General features: G+C 45.4%; 1 protein-coding gene across 4 annotated transcripts in view; it reads left to right on the top strand.

Moving 5' to 3' along the window:
* Positions 1 to 20,012: 20,012 nt before the first annotated feature.
* The window catches only part of LOC111845907 (zinc finger protein 521-like), a 79,229-nt gene continuing 76,471 nt past the window's right edge, over positions 20,013 to 22,770 (top strand). For 3 of the 4 annotated variants that reach the window (XM_023815618.2, XM_023815617.2, XM_023815619.2), the window contains exon 1: positions 20,198 to 20,774. In XM_023815618.2, the coding sequence (XP_023671386.1) occupies positions 20,735 to 20,774 (40 nt within the window). In that variant the 5' untranslated portion in view covers positions 20,198 to 20,734. The other variant, XM_023815620.2, reaches the window with a different exon arrangement.

Raw genomic sequence — 22,770 nt, forward strand, 5'->3', positions numbered from 1 at the left:
AAAGGGATGCCGAGGATCCTTTGGCCCAAACACAGGAACAGGCCGGACTGCGGAGGGCAGTGTTACATCCGTTTGCTGTTGGATGGACATTTGCGGCTGTCTCCGCGGGCGCCCACTGTACCCTGCTTGTGCTCTTCTGGCCTGTCTTACACCGGACGCCTGTCCAGCCCTTGTAAGACCGCTGCTCATCCATTGAGTGGACAGAAGACCCTCACAGTGGTATGTCTGCCATGTGCTGCATGGTCAAATTGACCCCCCCCCCCGACATTCTATTCTATCCCATTCCCATTTTAATCTGCTAAATAAGGATGTGAATTCCCTCAAATGCCTTTTTATTGTTTTGTATTGTATTAAACATCACACACACACTCTATCTCAGAAAAAGGGGTAAAAGTTTGTACTTTTCCTTGTCACTCAAGGGTCTGCCAACTGTACCCTTAGCTGTAGGTAATTGTACCTTTTAAGGTGCAGAAATGGACTCTGAGGAACGTTTCTGTACCATTGATGGTACATTAATGCTGTTTGAACCTTTGGGATGTTCCAGAGTCCATTTCTGTACCTTTAAAAAGTACAATTACAAGGGTACCCAGTGACAAGCAAAGGTACAAATTCTTACCGTTTTTTCTGAGAGTGTAGTGGCATAACAAAACAAACATATTTAACGAGCAAAACAAACATCCCAGTCACCCCTTCCTACCCTGCACCCTTGAGCAGGACTGCCAGATTGATTATGAAGCAAATTACAAGATAATGGGCTACTTGTCCAAGAAAAGATTCTTTCAAATTCTCTAAACCTGTTCTTTGAAAGAAATCTAATTCTTCTGAGGTGCAGTATATCTGTTAATTCTGTAAGCCACGGTATAGATGAGTGTCTCCCAACCCGGTCCTTGGGGACCTCCAGACATTCCAAGTTTTTGCTCCCTCCCCGATCCCTGTCAGATTGTCCACATTTTTTTCTCCCAATCAGAAGCTGGGAGGGAGCAAAAACATGGACTGCTGGGGGGTCCCCAAGAACTGGGTTGGAAAAGAGTGGTATAGATGATGGCACCTTTACCTTTATCCAAAACATGAGTTTTTTTTTCGCTGTCATTACTCCATATGAAACTGAAATGAAATGTTTAGACCTTGCACCCGTTCAGTTATTCCCAAAACAATTAACATTGTATCTGAATCTATGTTCACCCCTATATTCACCTCTGAGAAAACCCTGAGAATATCTGTCCAGAAGCCTTGCAATTTAGGGAGGGTGTGAATTACTCAAATTAAGTGCAAATACTTCTTTTGCGAGCCCGTAACTACAGCTACTGCTGAATCATTAACATGCAGAAATGTAAGGTTTTATTTTTGCAGAAAATTGCAAACCTACCAGTCTACCTTCTGAATTAGACAAATCACACATTGGAGTTGGTGGGGGCGATAGTACATTCAAAGGGAGGCACTTTTAGTACTTAGGGCAGAAGGGGCAGGTTCCCGCCACTACACCACTCGCACATACCGGATCTGAAATACGTGACAATAGTTTCAAAGCTGAACTGTATGTTTAGCACTGTCATTTCTCTGCTCTGAACTTTAATACCATGTGAAATTTACCTCTCGTGTGTTTATCTGTGATGCTCACCTTGATGCCAAGTCTTTGTAAAGGTGTGGTTTTGGCAAGGGCACTATATAAAAAAAATTATCAAATCGGTCCTGTCACATGTACCATTTTATATGTACCATCTTATATGTACCATCTTACATGTACCAATTTAGTCATTGGTGTTGTTCCAGAGGAAAAACCATCACTATCTCCACTCCATGCTGCTGGCGGAATTTCTGAGTTTCTGTTACATTTTCCTGTGAGTTATTCAGCACAAACCACACCTGAAGGTTTCACTGGCATAGATCTGTAGACAACTACTAAGAACTAAAATGCTGCATTATAATCCAACCATTCATCTCTCGTAATCACTTTTCCAGTACAGGGTCACACTGTGCCTGAAGTCTGTTGCAGGCCTGGTGAGGCAGGGGACACTGGATGGAATTCCAACACTATGTCATAATCTATCCATCCGTTATCTCTACCCGCTTGTCCATGCAGTGTCACAGGGGTTGGCAGGCGATGTCATAATATTGATCCCAATAGTACTATTCAGAAAGGAACAGTCATGGTATTTTACATGGTCACAGTAATATAAATATTGTTTTTCCTAAGATTTGAGGCTTTTCCACATGCAAACTTTTTTTTTTTTTGACTGTGAAGCAGTAACAGGAATTTTGGTTGATTTCGCGCTGGATTGGGATTTGTATGATGTTAATTCTCCGATGGGGCAAAACACAAGAGGGGGCAGCAGCCAGCAGACCTGATGTCCTTTCCGGAGGGCGTATCGGGTTGCTGGGGAAGAGGAAGGTAGTTATTAAGGGTACATTCAGCGCCGGGGCTCTTCTGCGATAAAGGTCACGGGTGTTCGGGGGAAAGCCGATGACTGCGCAATAACGTGGTGTGTTCTCAACGTGACGCCCGGTAGCCTCGCCAAAAGGCTCCGCTCCGCGTGTATTTTGCACACAAAAATCTGCGGAGAAAGAAAGCGACTTTTGTTGCTTTGCTGAATATAAACATATATTATCATAACCGCCGCCTCGCAATTTGTGTGGGCGCTGACCACTGCTTCGTAGTCTGTAGACGCCAATAAGACAAAACACAAACATATTTTTGACTTTAAAAAAGGGACGTTTTGTGGTCTTTGTGATTCAGCACAAAGATTGTGAAATGTTTTATAGCCCACTTCCACTAGGTGGTGCTCTGCATTCCGTTAGTAAACCCAGGTCAGTTCTACATCCTTCATAAGAAAAGAAAAATTAAACGCACTTGTATGACTTGGGCTTTTTAACCGCTTCAAAAAAGTTATGATTACTTATGCTATAAGAATGATAATAATAATAATAATAATAATAATTATTATTATTATTAGTATTAGTATTATTATTATTATACTGCCTACAGAAACATTTTCCTTTAATTTTAGCGTATGCTAAAAAAGCAATATTTTTTCATGGCCTAAACAATCATCCAAACATAGCACGTAAATAACGTTTAATTACTCTAATTAAACCCTTCTTTAACCTACGGTGGTCATATAAATTTGACTTCAAACTCATGATGACTGGTATTAGTATTAGAGTAACAAAAACTACGACAATTTAATCAGTCGGATGTGATCCAGAAAGATCGACCACACGCTACATGTTATTCTCTTGCGGATTTATTTTTCTCACAGTACATTTAATTGTCTTAGACTACCGCCCTGCTCATAGTATTGTGTTCTCCGCCCTTTTTAAGACAAAAAGCTATAGTCTATTCAAATGAAATTTTGGTGCCACGACAATGCAGAGTTGTATTTAAACTAAAACCTTCACAAACTTCCGCAGTAAGCTGCAGTATTTCACTGTCTTGTTCATGTTGTGGAAATATGTGGCTTAAAATGACTTTGTTGGTTTTTCCATTTACATAACGGGGGAGGGGGGTTTCTGTCACTCTCTAACGAAAGCGGATTCCGTTATATAAAGTATAAAAATGCATTTGATTTCAGATCACATTATATAAACATTTTTTTGGGGTGATTTAGGAGAATATGGAGGGTTTTGCCTATTCCGTGTCACCGATTTCAGTGTGTCATTTGGTGAAGTTTAAGATAATGATCGGTTTGAATGAATGAAAAAGGCAATTTTACAGCAAAGGCAGCTTTTCTGTCCCTTGCAGCTGTACGAAGATTTGTTTTCCTTTCTTTTGTTATTTTTCACTGTCATGCATTATATATTATGCTGGTAAAGTCTGATAGCTCTACCTCCTCGCCTCGGCCGATGTGTAAAGAAGATTTCGTGGCGGGATTTGAGCTTTCGCCTTTCCCCCGCGTTGTTCGTAGGTAATGCGCATTATCATCTTAAACTCGCCAGTGAAGGTATTGGGGCTGAGCGTGGTTTTCATTTTTGCTGTCAAACAACACGCTTATCCCTGTCTGCCGTTCTGGGGGGTATTATGCTTGAGAATAAAAAGGCCTGCAGTGGACAGCTTATTCAAGAACAAACAAAACAGGCATCAGCTCTTCCTCCTTGTACGCGACGTTTAAGTCAATGCATCCCTAAACCAATCAGAAATGATTATGGTTACTAATTGATTAATAGAGGCAGACGTACTGCATATAATATATAACCTAAAATACAGGCTAGTGTGGTTTTATGTCAGAAACAAAGCTAAAGGCTGGATAGGACTGAGTGTGTGTGTGTCTGTGCCTGTGTGTGTCATGTATATATTACACATTATGTGTATATATTACATTATGGGGACCAAATGTCCCCACAATGTGATAAAACCTGTTATTGTGATGTTGTGGGGAACATTTTTGGTCCCCATAAGGGGAAACTCTATTTTATATTTATAAATCTGCGACTGAAAATCAAAAAACTAAAAATGCCAAAAGACTAGTATTTTGTTTGGTTCCTTTTGGTTAAAGTCGTCATTACTGCCCATAGAAATGAATGGATGGTTCCCACAAAGATATGAGTACAGGTCTGTGTGTGTGCATGTGTGTGTGTGTGTGCGTGTGTGTGCATGTGTGTGTGTGTGTGCATGTGTGTGTGTGTGTGCATGTGTGTGTGTGTACGTGTGTGTGTGTGTGGGGGTGTGTGTGTGTGTGTGCATGTGTGTGCATGTGTGTGTGCATGTGTGTGTGCTTGCAAGGATTTCCTCCCACACTCCACAGACTTATCCAGGTTTGGTGTCTCTTAATTGTCATCTGTGTGCATCCTGTGGTGTCCCCTGCCTCATGCCCTGCGCTTTCTGGGACAGACTCCAAGTTCACCGTGACCCAGTACTGGAGAAGCGGTTCTCGGAGAGTAGATGGAATAACAAATGGAAAAAGTTTCTGTGCGACTGCAGTTTAAATTTTGGGCTTTAATTAAGGGGAAGAGTCTCTTTGTAGTAACAGTAGAGTCATGATACTGGCTTCAGGATTTATTGAGATTGTTCCTTTTAGGAAACATGACGGAACATTTTCCATAAGTCCAGCCTGTTCCTTTACACACACACACACACACACACACACACACACACACACACACACACACACACACACACACACACACACACATTGCTGTGTCCTAATTAGTTGAAACCCAACCTTGAACACAGCTTAAGCCAAGACCACAGACTTTCTGTCATTGCCCGGGGAAACATTTTTATTAGATGTGCTGTGATGTAGATGTGCTGTTTGCCAGGGTAACGGTGGCTAAACGTATAAGGGTCCGCCTTAGTGAGTCGCGTTGCGTACACAGGGCATCGATCAGTCGATCCCGCCGCATCCCCCCCCCCCAGGGGCGGCGGGTGAGAGGCAGAACAGAGCGGCTGTCTGCAGCGGCCTAATCAGGAGAAATGGATGATGCGCGGCCCTCTGGCTTTCTCCCAGGCACCGCAGCAATGCACTCTGGGAAGGGGAAAAAAAGGGCGGAGGCAGAGTTATTTATCTTTTGGCTCCGCCCCACAGATGCTTCTTCACCAATAAAGAAAAATGATGTGGCACCATGAAAAGGGGTGTGTGTGTGTGTGGGGGGGTCAGGGTAAATAAAACAATGTGTGGCAGATAGGTGGGGTGCCAGTTAAAAAGCTGGGCCTGAAACCCACAGGATGCCACTTTACGTTAGAGGCTGTGTCTCCCTTTCGTACCTTTGAATTTCACCTCCAATTGCTGTTAAATAAAACACTGAGCTGCATGGGGGAGGGGATTTCTGAATTAATAATACATAATCAAACAATAAATAATAAAGCCAGAGATGGGAGGAAGTAAAAAAAAAAAAAACTGGGCGCTTTGCATTATGGGTAACCATTACACAAACACCTGGCCCTGGAGTGTGGAGGCTGAAATGAGGCTGCCTTTCCTGGTGGGTTTCTGCAGCTACTGGAGGGGATAAGGAGGGGAAGAGGAATAAGCGAAAGACACGGGGTGGGTTTGCTGGAGCGTGGGGGAGCGTATCTTTAAAGGAGCAGACACGGCGTCGGACCTGTGCTGTTTCCTGTGCGCTGCAAGTTGATGGGTAGCCCTTATTAGTCAGCTGCCCACCAATGTGAACTTGCCGTTCCGTCACTCATGATTCTCATTTGCAAGCAGACACAAAGGCTGTTCCCGCTTCGCCGCCACACGTTTTCCGTGAAAAATCCCGTACAGCTGTAGCCTCTGAAGCATGCGGTTCAGTGTAGCGAGATGAACTGGCTGCACCTGCGATGATGTGGTAGAGACAGGCCGGCGGCGCGGGTGCGAGGGAAGAGCATAAATAGCACGAGACTGGAACGTGCAGCTGACAAGCAGCTACGCTGATAATGTCATGTGACCAAGTACCATCAAGCCTGAATGTCATGTGACCAAGTACCATCAAGCCGGAATGTCATGTGACCAAGAACCGTCAATCAATTATCATAAACTCAAGGAAATACCTTGATGCGTAAAAACGTGTATCCATGCCAGAAATAATAATAAATAACAATAATAATAATAATACACTGTCTGACTATTTATCAAACAGAAGGAATAAAAAATAATAATGACTATAAAAAGGGTGACTCCAGACTGACTCGCTCTGAAATTGCAAAATGAAATACAAATATAGAAGTCCCTCATTAAAGTTTTACAGCAATGCTCTTAAAAACAAACGCTCTTATGTGGGTCCGAAGGCATGTAGTACCTGCTTCTTGCAAAAAGAGGGCGCAGCCCGTGAGGCGAGTGCTGCCTCTCTGGGTCTGCTCATGGCACAGGGGTGCACATCCAAGTCTTTGCAGTCGAGGGCCTGGAGGGACGTGTTGTAGTTTGTGAGTTGTACAAGTCATTGGGGTTGCTGGCTAAGTTTCTACAAGAGAATCAGCTTCCAGTGAGAACGGCGGCGTCTGTAGCAAAGTTCTTCTCTGCGAAAGTTTCCCACTTGTGAGCAGCACGTAGCCAGACCCTTGACCCCGGCTCGTTCGCTAGTGAAGATCTGCTTCCTGCTCGCCTTGCCTCTTTGCTCAGTGGGCAGATCTCTGTTGTTAGCGCCAGAGGCAAGCCCCCAAGCCAGAGATCTGAAGGGTATTTCAGAGGTATTATGTATAAAACATTGGGCTGCAGTGCAGACACTCTGTAAACATGGATGGAAAGGGCACGTTGCCAGGCTGCACATGGGGTGGCGCTCTCTCTCTCTCGGGGACCTGTGGTGTTGAATTGGCTGGGCTTGTGGGCGGGGCTTGTGGGCGGACCCCATGAGCTGCCACGTTTGCCATCTACGTGCAGTGAGGTCAAACAGACAGCCCCATCCTTGCGGTCTAAAGTAAGCATGTGAGCGTGAACGCCGTTAACGCGAAGACACAGACTTGGGCGTTCCGCTCATTATAACCTGAGGAACGGACATGTTCTCCCCCCAAATGCGTCTCGTTCCGTCTAGGTGACAGATTAGGGAATTCACACTCATTCCTGGCGAATTTTAATAGGTCTGCGCATTCTCCGTGTCAGGGTGTTGTAAGAGCGGTGACCAGACTCATATATCCATGTTGCTACAGACCCGCGGAGTCACAGGGAAGACGCCACCGCCTCCTGTCACCCAGCCGACGCAAAAAGCTGTCGTTTCCGTGACAATAAGCAGCCGGTGGTTCTATGCCATGCTCATTACGGTATGGAATGTGTACCCCCCCCCCCCCCCCCCCATACAGCAACAAAGAGGGCCTGGGAGAATGTGGGGGGGGGAGGGAGTCAGACACTGGAAAGCCTGCAGGAGTGATGCAGCTGTTCCAGGGTGGGGGGGGGGGGTTGATGTCCAGCAGGGACTGACACATGTCTGTTAGTGGTGGATGATGAGCATGTGAGAGGTGCATAAAGCGTAATGATTGGATGGATGGATGGATGGATGAATGGAATGAATTCATTTGCATAGGGCAGCAAAGGAGCATAAAGTGCAAGGATACGAATGCAAAAAGAAAGTGCAAAAACAATGCACAAGGATGTGCACAAGGATGCAAACAAGGTAATGCAAAATAAATACATACGTAAATAAGGAACAGGAAATTAATGGGGGATGCACCTGTTATGTATGGTGTCATTATCTGTTTGTATGTATACATACATATGTCTGTCCTTTGCTGTCTTATGCAAATGAATTCCATCCATCCATATATATTTACACACACACAAACATAGTGTAAACACAGGCATACTGTAATCAGCTATTCGATATCATCATATTGAATTGACGTGGCCGTAACATAGTTCACTTTGTTTCTTCCTCAATTTTCCACTGTTGAATTCATGCAAAAGCAAGGAAACAGTGTCGCTTTTCAGGAACAATGACTTTCAAGTCTTTCAAGAAATCCTGCTGAGAGTCCCTCCAGTCCTCAGAAAGGTTTCTCAGATCCAGTTCTCCGTTTTGGACATGTTACTATGGAAACGGGAGCGAATGGAAGTTTATTTCACTTTTATGAAGAATTTATAAACATCTCGCACACACGGATCACCTTCGATTAAAATGAAGCTTCCTGTGTAGAGATTTGGGTGCGAAAGGTCCTGATTTTCACCAAAACCTCACCCAGAAAATGAACCAGATCGCCTTCAGAATAAAACGACACGTACCTTTAATTTCAATGAAAATCCAGCACGGCTGGATCACATGGATCCAAATTTAACATTTAATTACCTGTGAAAAGCCCAAGGCACAATTGTAAATTACAAATGATATGGTTTGGTTAAGGACTGCCTAAATTTGTGGCGGGGGAGGGGCGACCAACCTGCTATCTAGTGCTCTGGCTCTTGTGAAACATGCCACAGTTCTTAGCACACATTGATGTTGGTTTTTTAAAATATAAAAATATTAATATATAATATTAATATTATCAAGGCTTTATAATGAAGACAAGTCTCACCGCCTCTGCCAGAGAGCCATACTTGACCAGCACATTGCATTTGTTTTTAACATAACCACTTAACAACCTTTGGTTCAGACACCCAGTTGGATGATAGACGTCAGATGACCAGTTAGTCGGTACAATCTGCTTTGGGTGCTGTGCTGCTAACCAGTGAAGGGTAACCTAGCTGATCTTTTTCAAACTTTGCTAGGCGAAAGCACCTTAGGCAGAATGTGCAGCCTCTCCACTCCAGGCAGCCAAAGTTATAAATATTGCAGATTTATTGCGGATCTGATGGGGATGGTATTCAACAGGAGCCGCCATCATCCGAAGATGTTTATCGCAGGAAAATCCCCGTGTTGTGTTTGGACTCAGCTGGTATAGTTAATGTATACCTTCGGCCTACTCCATAACTACTACGCCACCTGCTGCCCGGAAAGCTGTATAACGACGGTCCTTTGGGGAACATTCCTCCTATCCTTCTGAGGTCTCTTCCTCTCCGGATACGCATCCCTGGAGGGCTGAAGTCAGGCAGTGTAACCCAGGAGACCCATGGGACGGACTTGGTACTGAGAAACGCATTACCTGCTTACCGGAACGCCGACTGCAAAGATCTCTCTCGCTGTCCGTCTTATAAAACGGGTGTCGGGGTATGAGAAGGAAACAAAGAGCAACAATAGCTGACATGGACAGTGTTATATGGGCACGAAAAATAGTTTAATAACAGCCGAGCCGACTCCACAAACGGACCGCACCTGCCCTCTTATTTTCCCCGTTTTCTCCCCCCGTCTTTTTTCCAGGTTGAATCGCTGGTGGGTATTTCCTGTGGGAAATTAAAAGACATTATTGATCCGCTGAGGATTCCGCGGAGGATGAAAAGAGAGAGATCCGGAGTGCGGGGAGTGATGGAGAGATGCGAGCCGGGCCGGCCGCCCTACGGGGAAGCCTTTCGCTGCGCTTTAATAAAAGTCGGCTCCGGAATCAGATAACAGACGTCGATGACACGGGAGATCCGCGGTCGTTTGTACGTAAAAAAGGCAAATACTGAAAAACACAGCATCCACTGCGGCTGCTTTGCACAGTTCAAGAGCGGCTACAAAACATATAAATGCACGAATAGGCCACAGATGAAAACATATGCATTTATTTACACATATAAGGCGTGTGCGCCATGTTTTTAATAAGCACTGAATAGCATTAACGCTTTTAACACTGAGGATATTGCACTTTGTCATCGTAACGTGGCACTAAATAAAGGGAATTAAATGCAAATTAATGAAACTTTTAAGGTCCTGACATCCACAGTTATGTAATTTATCTCCAGGAGGGTAATTTTCCATCTCAGATGGCCAGGTCTGTGGCTGCATTATGACTGCTTTTTAACTACAGTCTGTGTAAATTCTCCAGAGAACTTATTACTTCCATCAGCATGTGTAGAATCGTCTCTTCATACTGCCTCCCCGTTCGAACGACGGAAAGGGACAACTGAGTTATTGCATTGCCGTTCTTCAGTCTCAATGGCCATTCATTAAGCCAAATTGCATGATAAGGAATGAAGGCTGAACTTCGAATCAGCTCCATTTGCATCCCCAACAGTTCAGTGTACGTTGGCTCTCTCCTGTGTCCAGTTACATTCTTGTTCTGGAAAGACCGGTGCTCTGCCAAAAGGCAACAGATATCTCCTCCAACTCCTTAAAAACTTTGATTTGTGTGACTTCGGCATAATGAAAAAACAGTGAGCTGGCCTTTTAATGTATAAAGTCAAAGTTTATTGGCAAGGAAGGAGAGATCTACTTAGCAATGTCGTGACATTAACAATGACCTTATACAACAGTAGCAACGTATTGTTTTGTTTTTTTTTTTAATTTCCAAATCATTTGAATTAGAAGCGACACTGTTACGAAGGTATGGAGTTTGCCGGTTGCCCCGTGTTATGCAGATTCACTTGAAATGCTACAGTTTCCTTCTGCAGTCCAAAGATACACAGTTAGACTAACATGCATCACTAAATCGCTTGTAGTGTATAATTGTCTGCGTGTTTGTGCCCTGCAACGGACTGGCGTTCCATCCGCAGTCTCCCCCATCATTTTTTGCCTGTGCTGCATGGGATGGAATCCTGGATATGCGAGTTGGAAGGCAGGATGAATTACTTGAATTTAATCATTTCCAATTATTCAGAGGAAAATATTTGTCTATTGGCTTTTGTGTGACATAACATCTATCCATCCATTTTCAATAACGTCTTGTTCTGTTGAGGTGGTCTGGAGCCTATCCCAGAAGCTGTAGGGGCAATGCAGAGAATAACTTAGGATGGGACACCAACCCATTGCAGCGTGCACACACACACACACACACACACACACACAAACGCACACACACACACACACACACACACACACCAATGGGTAACTCCAATTCACCTTAGCACGTTTCTGGATTGTCGGAGGAAAACAGAGAGGCTGGCGGAGACCCCACAATGACATGAGGGGAACATGCAGACTCGACACGCATAGAACCAGGAAGGAACAGCAGGCCCACAGGCGCGAGGCGACAGCGCTAACCACTGCCTGACAGGTCATATAGAACATAAAGTCACAATTATTTGTCAAATATGATGGGGGCAAGTGACTCTGACAGCTTATCAGAGAAAGTAAAAAAAAATAATCAAAATGCACTGTGTCACGTGAACTTACCTTAGAGAACATGAGAACCCCCCCCCCCCTTTCTGAGATACAATGTAAAAGTTTTAGTTTAGTTTGCTTTCTGAGTTGGTTCCATCCCCCTGGTCTCAGGAGGAGCCTAATCCTGCCGTGAGCCCCGAGTCACGGAATGGCGCCGTATCGCTGTTCAGATACACGTGTGATCCCTCTCACCAGCTGGATGTTTACACAGATTAACTCCGCTATTTTTTTTTTTTTTTTTGAGGGTCCTGAAATGCGATTTACTGCAGCACTTTGTTGTGACTTCTGTTTTCTGCATGCAGATCGTATCCGAATTCATTTCCCTTTATGAAGCTGATTGATATGCAGTTGAAGTATGCAGACTGACAAGGCGATGTGTCCAAATATCCTGAATGTACAAATGCATTTATTTACTTATTCACAATTTCCCCTCTTGCATAAATAAATAATACTGCAAATGGACTAAATAACGTCAGTAATTTTGATAATGAATTAAATATAAAGGAGAGGGATGTGCATGATGAAATCAATATTTTTTTTTCCCTTCATTTAGAACTTTGAATTAACACTAATTAATCTTATCAAAGTGTGCATTTTTGTAACAGGATTCAAAATAGCTGAAGTAGAATGATATAATTAACCATTGCATGAAATGTAAGTTCGGCATAATGCTGCCATGCAAATATATGTTTACGTTTTTAATGACATAAAGTGATCCTGATTGCACCTCATGTACGTAATTTTTAACTGTAGAAAAACATCTGTTTCATAAAATTACAGTTCTGAAATGAATCTTGCGTCATAAAAATGTTATTTGGTCTTCTTGTGCAAAGATATTGACATTAAGTATAACAATTTATTCGGATTAAAACATATTTTATGAATCCCTGTTCTGTCCTTCTGTCCTTCTGGTTTGTTTGTTCTGGTAATGTCATGCACTGCTGAACTCCACTGGCCCGTAAACTCATTAATTGGGTCACGTCAGAATCATCCACATACACATTAGGTGAAAACAGATTTAGATTACACTGGAAACATGTCATGCTCTTTGAGACTCTTTGAGAGTTTACTTTCAGCCTTGAGACATTTACTCAATTCACGTATTTGTTCGAGTTTACTTCTGTCTTCCATAATTCACGTCGCGATTGTTCATTTCGTCAGCCCTCCGCGGGGCATTTGACGGCCTGTGCAGTTTTACACAGATGCTGTGATCTCCATCTTAGCATTATGAGAGTTGCCTTAATAATTGTGTTGTTGAGGCAGGCAGGAACTTGATCTTAGACTCCCAGGCTCCACAGCAACCCAATCAGAGACCCAGGTTGGCTGGCAAGAGTGATGCTAGACCAATGGGAGCTCTATCTTAATCCAAGCATACATTTCAACTTGCTACCATTGAATGGTACCATGACCTTTTCACCCAAATGCAATGGATACTCCTGTATGTCTCTCTTCTATAACTGAAGTGTTTAGTCCTATCCATCCCAGTCAGGAAGTACCCTTGGTTAACTGTGAGACTGTACACAGGCCTGATACACTGTTAAGGATCCATGCAGGTGGAGTTGAGAGGTGCTGCCCTCTAGTGGATGAGTGGACTCCTAGCACCAAATATTCTTTACCTTTGTACTTCATTAATTACATTAATTAATTAAGATTATGCTCACACTCCAGTTTGCACCAATCAGCACACTATCCTGGATCACCTGACTCACAAGACTTCCAGTGGTCTCAAGGAGTAGACTATATTCCTCATGCACATTTAAAACCCTGTATTAAATAATTCATTGTTTTAAATTAATTTCTCTGCCTTTTCACATATAGCCAGGAGAGCTTGCCGGCACAGATGCTGCGTCTCAGGCTCGAGAACTGTCAAGGCCTGTTAGGAGGCGAGCGATTCACCTCCAGCGAACGGTGCCTCGTTAGAAAATTCTGGAATTTCACAGGGAAGGAAGCCCTTTCACTGCGTTTGATGCCATACAGCGGCTGCATGGGTTTAAATCTCCAGAAATAACTTTACCCAATTTACAGCGCGCTGTGTCAGCCTCTCCACACACGCGCGTGCACACATACCTGTTTTCACACGCCAGCTTCAGTCAAACAAATCTCTCTGCTATGATTTAGTATTTATATGCATGGGGGGGGTGGAGTCTGTATGATGTACTTTAATTATTATTATGTGATTTATTTTTTTGTGGGCTGTGAATCCTGGGAGATGCTCTGCATTGGGGACCATCAATGTGGAGTCTCACACTGAGACATACATCAAAGGTGCTACAGAGAATCAATCACAGCCAGATAATTCTGTCCATTCTACCACCACAGGTGTGACATTTATGAATGTGATATTATGATGTGATCGCAGCTGTTCTGCCACGATAGCCAGTGCTGTAACTTTTGCTTGTCCTCGTTCAGTTTAACATGTAGGGGGATCCATTGCTGGTGTTGGTGTAAGGTGGTTTGAAAAGCCACCATCCCAACGGAACCCCCCCCCCACGATACTCACTCCTGTGTATTGGATAGTACGGCCCGTACTTGTGGAAGCAGCCACGGCCTGGAACGTGGGCGATGTCATGTGACTGCTCCCTCAACCTTGAGACACCCTGCCCTCCCCTCTCAGGCATCCGCAGGTGACGTCTTCCAGTCCGAAGCCATCTGCCCCAGCGAAGGTTTTGGGTCACGTTTCAGCTTGGGAGGGGGAAATCACTTGTGGACACAGCGCCCACTGGTGTCTGGGGGGACCTCTCACAAAATGTTTGTTTTATTAATTCTTTTACAGTTTGAAGCTCACAGCATGCACAGTTACAACAGCGTTTATCACGGTCATGACTAATATAATAGAGGAACATGTTTCCTCTCAATATGACCATAAGTTAATAGACTATAAAATGGACAAACATCTAACCGCAGAATTTGCATTTGTTCAAAATGCAAATAATCTGCTATTTTCCACATCAAAACCAAAATATTCATCTGTACCATGATTGATGGATGGATGGCTTTTCATCTCTGCACTGTTTAATTCAAAACTGGTAATCCAACCAACTTATTCTGTATATGTCCTACAGAAGGCCGTGTGTGTGACTGAGACTCATATCTAAACACAGTTTAATGAATTCGCATTATAACACCTTCACTGAGTGGGATGTGACCCAAGGATGATCAAACATGGAACGTCGTGGGTAGCATGGAAATCACAGCCTTGTTAGAATTGCACGGCCCGCAGAATGAAACGACGGCCGGGTCCAAAGAGACCTTTTCGGCCGAGGCTGGTCCGAAAGCAACCCATGGTCCAGGCAGAATGCTGGCCTGACTTCTTCGTGTCAATTAGAATTAGCTATTCTAATAAAAAAAAAACTATAACCACCCATTTCCAGTGACTAAATTATCCCTGCAGGATCACGGTGATCCCGGGAAGCACTGCACATGAGCCAGAAGGCACCTCGGATGTAACGCTAGTCCGTCGCGGTGGGGTATATGTGCCTCGAAGACGACAGAGCGCCCCCTTGTGGGCCATCTTTGCAAGGACCCTGAATATTCAAAGCAAGCATGGGATTCAAACCCACTGCCCAGTGAGCTTGATAAGCGCTCCTTAAAATGGATGGGAGCCGCAAACACTGGAAACGACGGCAACACCGAATCTGCCCCCACTGCCTCATCGCTGCAGATGTATTTCCTAAAAGATGTTTAAAAAAAACTCAAGGAAGGACAGAGATGCGATTCCATTCCTGCATGGAATATTACGACCCTGGGCTATAATTTTCTGACGATGGCATCTGGCCTACGTTAAGCTGCTCTCTCAGACAGTGACAAAGTGCTACACCACTAACCAGGCCAGACAGCAGATCCTGTTTCCATGACAGAACTTTAGTATCTCCATCCTCTTCCTCTTTACTGAGAGATAAACATTGGGTTCCTCTGTTCCCCCTCATCCGGGAGGTTTGTGATGACTGCCCTCCACCCCCCCCCCCCCGAGCCTTTCTTAATCGGCACCAGTGAAATACCCACACAATCCCTTGGCAGGTCAGTAGCTATCCCCCCGCCCCCCCGCCTCCCTTCGAGCGACGGGCTGGATGGGAGGAGTCGCCGCAGTTGGACAGCTGTGTCGCAAACAGTCCCCTCGGCGATGGGCCAGCGGCCCCCGCTTAATTAACCCCTTCACTTAATTAACACCGTCCCAGAATTCCGTGCCACCACTATTTCCAGGCTCGGCCTGGGATAATCTCCGGGATGCTCGGTGGCGGAGCTGCCCCTAATCCTCCTGATCCTCGCTTTACCCACCGGCCTGTAAGATCCTTGGCATGGGGTAGGCGCGTGTGCCAGTGTGCATTCACATTTCAGATGAAGGCACAATGAAAGAAAAAAAGCTTTTTATTAGATGCTGCACAGGTGGCCTGCTCACTTGCGCCCCCTGGAGTGCGTTCCAGGGGGTGTCCCGGTTCTAGTCCTGGGCAGGAACACCAGTGTCACCTCAAATTTGACAATACAGGCAAACGTGCTGAATGAAAACGATATTTCAAATGCAATTTATGATACACAGATTAGTTCTGCTATGACCGGAAGTGATAACCATAACTTACATGACTCAGGGATGTCAGTAAATGTGTGTGTGTGTGTGTGTGCGGGTTTACCTATCCTTATGGGGACATAACGTCCCCATAACGTGATAAATATCCGTTTTTTTCCCGGTTTCCTGGTCCCCATAAGGGAAAACTCTATTTTATAAAAATCGGTGACTGCTATGAAAAAACTAAAAATGCAAAAACTCTTGTATTTTGTTAGGTTACTTATGGTTATGGTTAGGGCAGGGTAGGGGTTAAGGTTGTCATAGTTAGCGTTAGCATTTTTCCCATTGAAATGAATGAGCGGTCCCCATAAGGATATGTTTACCCTACATGTATGTGTGTGTGTGTGTGTATGTGTGTGTGTGTGTGTGTGTGCAATTGTTGCAAATTATGACCGCAACGGCACAGCAAAGACATTTCCGTGCCTCGAGTCAAGGCCTTATTTTTGAAGTTCTGGATTAAAGATTATTCGGTTCCCAACAACATTAAGACTCTAATCTGCTGCTTTAGAGATTTCTCTAGCGCCTGATGGCAGGGAGGCAGTCACATGACCCTCCTACCCAGAATTCTAACAGCCAGTTACTCGCACCCTGGGGACACCCACCGAGCACTTTGTTTGTCTGGTTTCGCTCCTCCATTTCTGGAGATTTCCTTCCCACAAAAAGCAGCCCGACGCTGGAGACGTCAGAAGCATTAGGACAATCGGGCGATTACGAGCCGCGATGTCACGCGCCTTTCCGAGCTGTCGGTTGAGATTTCCACGGCATGGGTCTGCGGGACAGTCACTGGATGCTTTGAAAACGTAAAGATTAAAAGAATCCGGTGTCTGATTCAGAAGGCAGGGCGTACAAAATCCATACACAGTGCGTTTAACGCGCTCGGATATATGGTTTTCGATTGCAAATGATTAGTAAACAGTCAAAGTTGTCAGGATAAACATTATTGCGATGACTGAATCACCCGCTTAAAAAAGAAAACGAGTGAATTCCGGAATCGGCATTTAAATGGAGATGCCCGCTTGGAGTCATCCAGGCGGTTCTGATGGCTGGGGTTCGTAAACCTTCCAAATCTGTGGCGTCCAGCAGTCCAGAAGGCCACGGTGCCAGCACGGCGTGGTGGCAAGGGCACTCTCTCCCAGCCCGTCAGCGCGCCGGCGCCGGATGTCAGGACCAGCGCCGGAGCTCCTCCCAAGCCAAACGCCCCACGTCCGCCCCATTCCCCCGGCCCGCAACGGACTGCCTGGCGACACCGGTGCACTAATGACCCGGCCAGGGACGTTCGCGGTGGGGGCTGGCAGGGCAGATGGAAGCTGCGGAGATCCAACAGGAAGGTCGTCGGATCCTGCTGGAGGATCTCCCGCGGCTTTTCCTGTTGCATCCTCCACTCTGGTGCCACGAGCAAGCCAGAACGTTAATGCCACTCCCAGCGTAATCGGAACATTCCACGCACCGAGCGGCTCATTGCCGACACCCACCCCCCCCCCCCCCCACGTCCGGGGCTAGCGGATGGTGCCAAGGCCCGGTCTTGTCCCCCTAATACATCATTTATATTCCGTCGCTGCCATTTCCACAATCTGCAAATTCTATATTTGATTTTTGTGGCGCGAGAAAACTTTGTTTACATTCCTGCATTTCATTTTGGGGGCTATCGAGACCGAAGCTGTATGCATGGGTGCCCACATGGACAGACGTGCCACATGTCACGACAAACGCGTCTGCTGCCCCGGATAAGGTTTGCGATCACCCCGTACGGCATCCTCGCTGTGCCAGTCAGACATCCGGAACGTTCTCTGCACTGGCTGAGGGTTAGGGATGCTCCGGCAAGCCGTATCCGTGGGTATGCGCTCCAGTTCACCTTCTAGGGTCAAGCATCTATGAGATACAGTGTAAAGATGGGTCTGCAACTAGCAAATCTCAAAGCTCTAGATAGATGAAGGATGCATGCAACAATGACAATTTTATTTAACTCAATATTTTAAGCTAGCTTTTGGCCAGATGGGAGCAAGTCTGGTGTTTACAAAAAATAAAAATGATAAATTAAAACAGTACAAAAACAACAGAGAAAAATATTTAAGAAATGAAAAACAACAATGATAACAACCCCCCCGCCCACCACAGAAAAGCTTGACGTCTTTGATTCAGATGGAACGTGGGGCAAATAAATTAATATTCCTCCATCTTTCCTGCACGATCCACCTGTCATTCATCTGATAATGTGGGCCAGCATTGTGTCGTTTATAGCTGTGGCCAGCTCGTACGTTGATCAGAGCAATTCCTCTGCTTATCGACATAAATATCGTGCTTGTAAACAATAGCTAGCAAATGAATTACTGCCGCCTGTGCTATTTGGGCCAGACAGCAGCAAATCCCCCTCGCCGAGCTTCACGCCGCAGCGCCGGGAGAGCGCCGCGTCACGTGACCGCCTCCGCACGGGGTCGCCGAGCTGTATATTAGATTACTCCGGTGGAGTCCTCCGGTGAGCGACTTGTCGAGCCTTTCTGTGCCGCTTTGTCTGAGATGAAAACACCGGCTTGCCCTCGGGGGGGTGGGTTATTGTTGGGTTTTTATTTGGGAAAGGGGGGGAGACGGCAGAAGTCGAGCTGTAAGACTTTCGCGAAACAGCTTGGCAGCGGATTGGGAAAAGGGCAGCGGAGGGGAGGCGCATGCCACCAGGCCGGGGGGGCTCAAATCCCCCATCAGAAAAGCGCCGGCAAACTGAGCCTTTATTTGCTTATTTGTCGCCGTCTTCGCGTGCGGGTTTCCCGTACAGCACGAGGGCGCTCCCTGTCACGCGGCGTCTCCGAGCTCCCGTGTGACGCGTCACCTGACAGCCGGGCTCCGCAAACCACAATCAAAGAATTAAGCTGTATCATGTGAAATTGGGTATAAAAATGACATATATGTGTATGAAAAGAAACCCACAGCCTAAAATAGGCCACGTGTAAGCAAAACCACGTTGTCAGATCTTAAATAAAATAATAACAATGATACCACTGAACATATGAATATTTTATAAACATATAAGCTTTATTCCCTGAGATCAGAGTAATATCCACAAATGGAAAAAAAAAAAAGAATATATAAAAAGGTACATTTAAGGCATTAGGGATGCTATCTCAAACATATAAGATTACTGTCGTGATTCGGTGGTGTCTGAGTGAGAGGTTGGTAATCCTACACCCTGCCACGTGCATTCCTGCACCGATTTGGAGGACGTCTCCCTCGGAAGGGGACGCTGTCCCGAGCCCTCTCCCGGTTGGCTGGGTAACACCGTAACCAACAAGGCGGCAGACACCCCCAGCTGCCCCCCGCTCCTTGCCGAGGTCCGGGTCGACGTGTTTCCCACGGATTCCCGGGCAATGCGACAAACGGCGCAGGCTCCGCGCACAGTCATAAGGCATCATAAAGTATTCATAAATCAAGTCATTATAGAAAGAGATACAGTGCTTTGCACCCATTTGTCCCATTGACTGCAGAAGTAAAAATGTCAAAACACACGGTCCCCCATCATTTTTCACAGCCACAAAACCTTGGAGGTGTGTTTTTTAAAATACTTCAATACATTTCAGCTCCACAGCCCACCGATTCTGCGGAGATTATTAATGCGTTTAATATCTAGTAAAACGTGCTCGCTCCGGTAGACCGTCGCCGTTAAGCGTAATGACTTTTCTGTCCATATTGCATCTTGAAGAGAAACGTTGAGTCTGTCCTCTGGCAGCAGCCGCTTCAGCCTCTAATCTCTGCAGCCAGAAGGGGGACTATCACTCTGCCGGAGACGCGCCTGACGCTCGCAAAACTGAGAGGTGAAACTCCGGATCCGGCCATAACGCGGGATCCAGTTGTCCACGTCTTGCCGGAGTCCCGAGGATTTTAATCATGCCTCCTTGTCTGTGTGTGAGTGCAGGCAGGCTGACAATGATTTCCTCAGTGATTACGTACAGAGCGAGTCCCTGCGGGTTAGGGGCCCCCTCTGGAGCCGTCCTGATGGCTTTGGGGGCCTTGCTTCCATTTTCCATTATTATGTGGACTACCGGAGCGACAGCGCAGTCCAGGACCTTGCAGGTTTGTGATGAGGAGGGAGCTCACATCTCCTCTGCGCTTCTGTTACCGATTTAGATCAGATTCAGATAGAAATCCAGGACTAGCTTACCGGGAATGAGAAAATTGAGAACCTTAATTAGTTTAGAAGCTTGCTTTGTAGAGAAAAAGTATTTTTGTTGCATATTTTTTTCCGTAGCTCACCAGACGATTGCTGATGTATTTCTAACGCGGTTGCAGTTACGATTTTGTTTCAAAATGGAATTTGAGTGTGCAAACACAGCTTTATTATCGGAATATGGAGCGGTATGATACGGAATTGATACTGTATTTTACGCTTTTTGCTGTTGTCCAATTAAATAGATATCGATAGCTCTGGATTTTTTTTTTAATACCTCGTTTTACTTCTGTCATTGCTGTCGTCAGTTAAATCATTTTCCCCACACATGCATTTTTGGTAAAATAGCGGTCGCTGGTCTGTGAGAGCAAACGCGGGTTTCATGCGAGATCGTTTTAGCGCGAACGGTCAGTCGGTGTGAAACTGATCAACTTCGGCTGGTCTTTAGAATGTCTCGCCGCAAGCAAGCGAAACCAAGATCGCTGAAAGGTAAGCAAAACGTTGTATACATCTCATGTGGTACGGAGAGGAGCGCAGCGCTGCATTGCAAGCTGTGCTACCAGGAGAAGACAATCCAAGCCCTTTTATTTAGCTTTTTATTTTGCATTCTGCCGATCACCGATTGTTTATCGGGTATATGATGTTTTTTAAACTATACGCATGTAGCGCATATACTTTTTCCTGCTTAAAATGCTTTGGATGCGCGCCATACTTTACGGAAATAGTTTTAGTAGTGTAGGGGCACGTCTGGGGGGATCCCCGCTTACAGCCCCCCGCTTTGCCCACGGTGGCCGAGCCCCGGCGCGGTACGAGGCAGCGCTGAAGTTACGGAGTGCGGCGCTCTGTTGGAATGTAAGTTTGTAGCACGGGGGTGGGGTGGGGTGTCACGTGATGCCCCCCCTTCTCCAACTGGGGGGGGGGGGGCGGTCTGGGATGGGGGGGCTGGCAAATTAACGGGAATATTAAAGGACAGCAAAGAGCGAAGGGAGGCTTGACGGACAGAAAAAAAACCCAGTGGTACCTCTATAGCGTGCGGCCGGTGAATAGATAAGCTTTGCTGTAAAATTGCAATTTTCGGCTGGTGTTTAATAAAGACGTCAGCACTGTCCAGCACCTTTTGTAAACTGATACAACAACTTGGGCTAATTCTTTTGATCCCCTGCTTGCAAAAACGTTAAGCTCAGGCGTTATTTGATCCTTTCATAGTACTGTTACTCGAGACGTGGTCGTAATTACTGCCGCACGCTCGCTATAAAATGACCCTACGTGTATTTTCCCTTGATTGCAGTCAGTAGGCGAAGTTTGCTAGGTCTTTGTGTTCTTACGGCCAATATTTCAAATCAACACCTGGGATGATGGGGGAAAGTCTGAAAGATCGCCTTGAATTACTGCTAGTTTTTACATATGCAGGATGGTCCAATTTCTGCTGCGATTGTAATGCTAATGTAAGCTACTTTGGCTTTAGATAGGATTCGGCTTATTGTTCCAAATGTCAATAAAGAAAAATTTCAAAATCGAATTAAACCGTACGGACGGATCTTCTCTGGGCATACAGGTTTAATGGCGTTGATGCGTCAGAATAGGTTTCATTGTGACCTGCACTGGAGTCTGTGTATGTGTAAGAAAATGGTTTACATGAAGCACTGACTTAGACCTGTGTTTACGATTATGCATTGCTTTTTCTTGTCTTTTTAATTTTATCCAACACTGACAAAATAATTGGCATTATAATCCAAAAATCGAGACACCCAGTGACGTGTCAATGAGATGAGATGGTGCTTACATTTATTATTATCTTGATAAATGCGGTGTTGTGTTAGCAGTCGCCGTGTATTGTGTCGTTGATGAAATGCCAGTACCGGATTTCAGTGAAGACACTCAGCAGAGCCGCATTGGACAGAAGAGTTAATATGCAACATTTGCAGGCACGTAGCGGCTGCTGGTGGGGGCGTCTCTGGGAGGAATGGTGTGTGAACCTGGACTGGGATATTAAACGCATGGCTTATGGGCTAGTGTTTTGTCCCGTCGTGTAAAGACGGTCTCGGTCCAGTTCCATGTTACTCCATGACACGGAGCCGCCGCCTTTCCGTTTGACAGCAAACAAGCAAAAAACAGGCGCCTTTGTGTATCTGCGGACATGCAAACTATTCAGCCGAGAGGGGAGTTCACTGACATGCCCGGCAAGTTTTTATTAATACAAATAACCTATATTACTTAGGCCTATTTCAACAGGACGTCTGCATTTAGATGTGGGGAAAAAAATCTCCTCTGACCGAGGTTTCTTTGGACACTGCTAAAAAGTTACTGTATTTTTGCTCAAAGGACTATCTAATATTTCACTTTTTTGGCTTTTGGGTAAGTGCAGCGTTCTGCATATGTACACTTGTTTGTAAGTGTTTTCCTGATCAAGGTACAGTATAGGGTTAAGTCAGATCGTTTTGTTTGTACGTACATCACAGCAGAGGAGAATAAAAATCGATATTAA

This window comes from Paramormyrops kingsleyae, chromosome 4, assembly GCF_048594095.1.
Source record: "Paramormyrops kingsleyae isolate MSU_618 chromosome 4, PKINGS_0.4, whole genome shotgun sequence".
NCBI classification, from domain to species: Eukaryota; Metazoa; Chordata; class Actinopteri; order Osteoglossiformes; family Mormyridae; genus Paramormyrops; species Paramormyrops kingsleyae.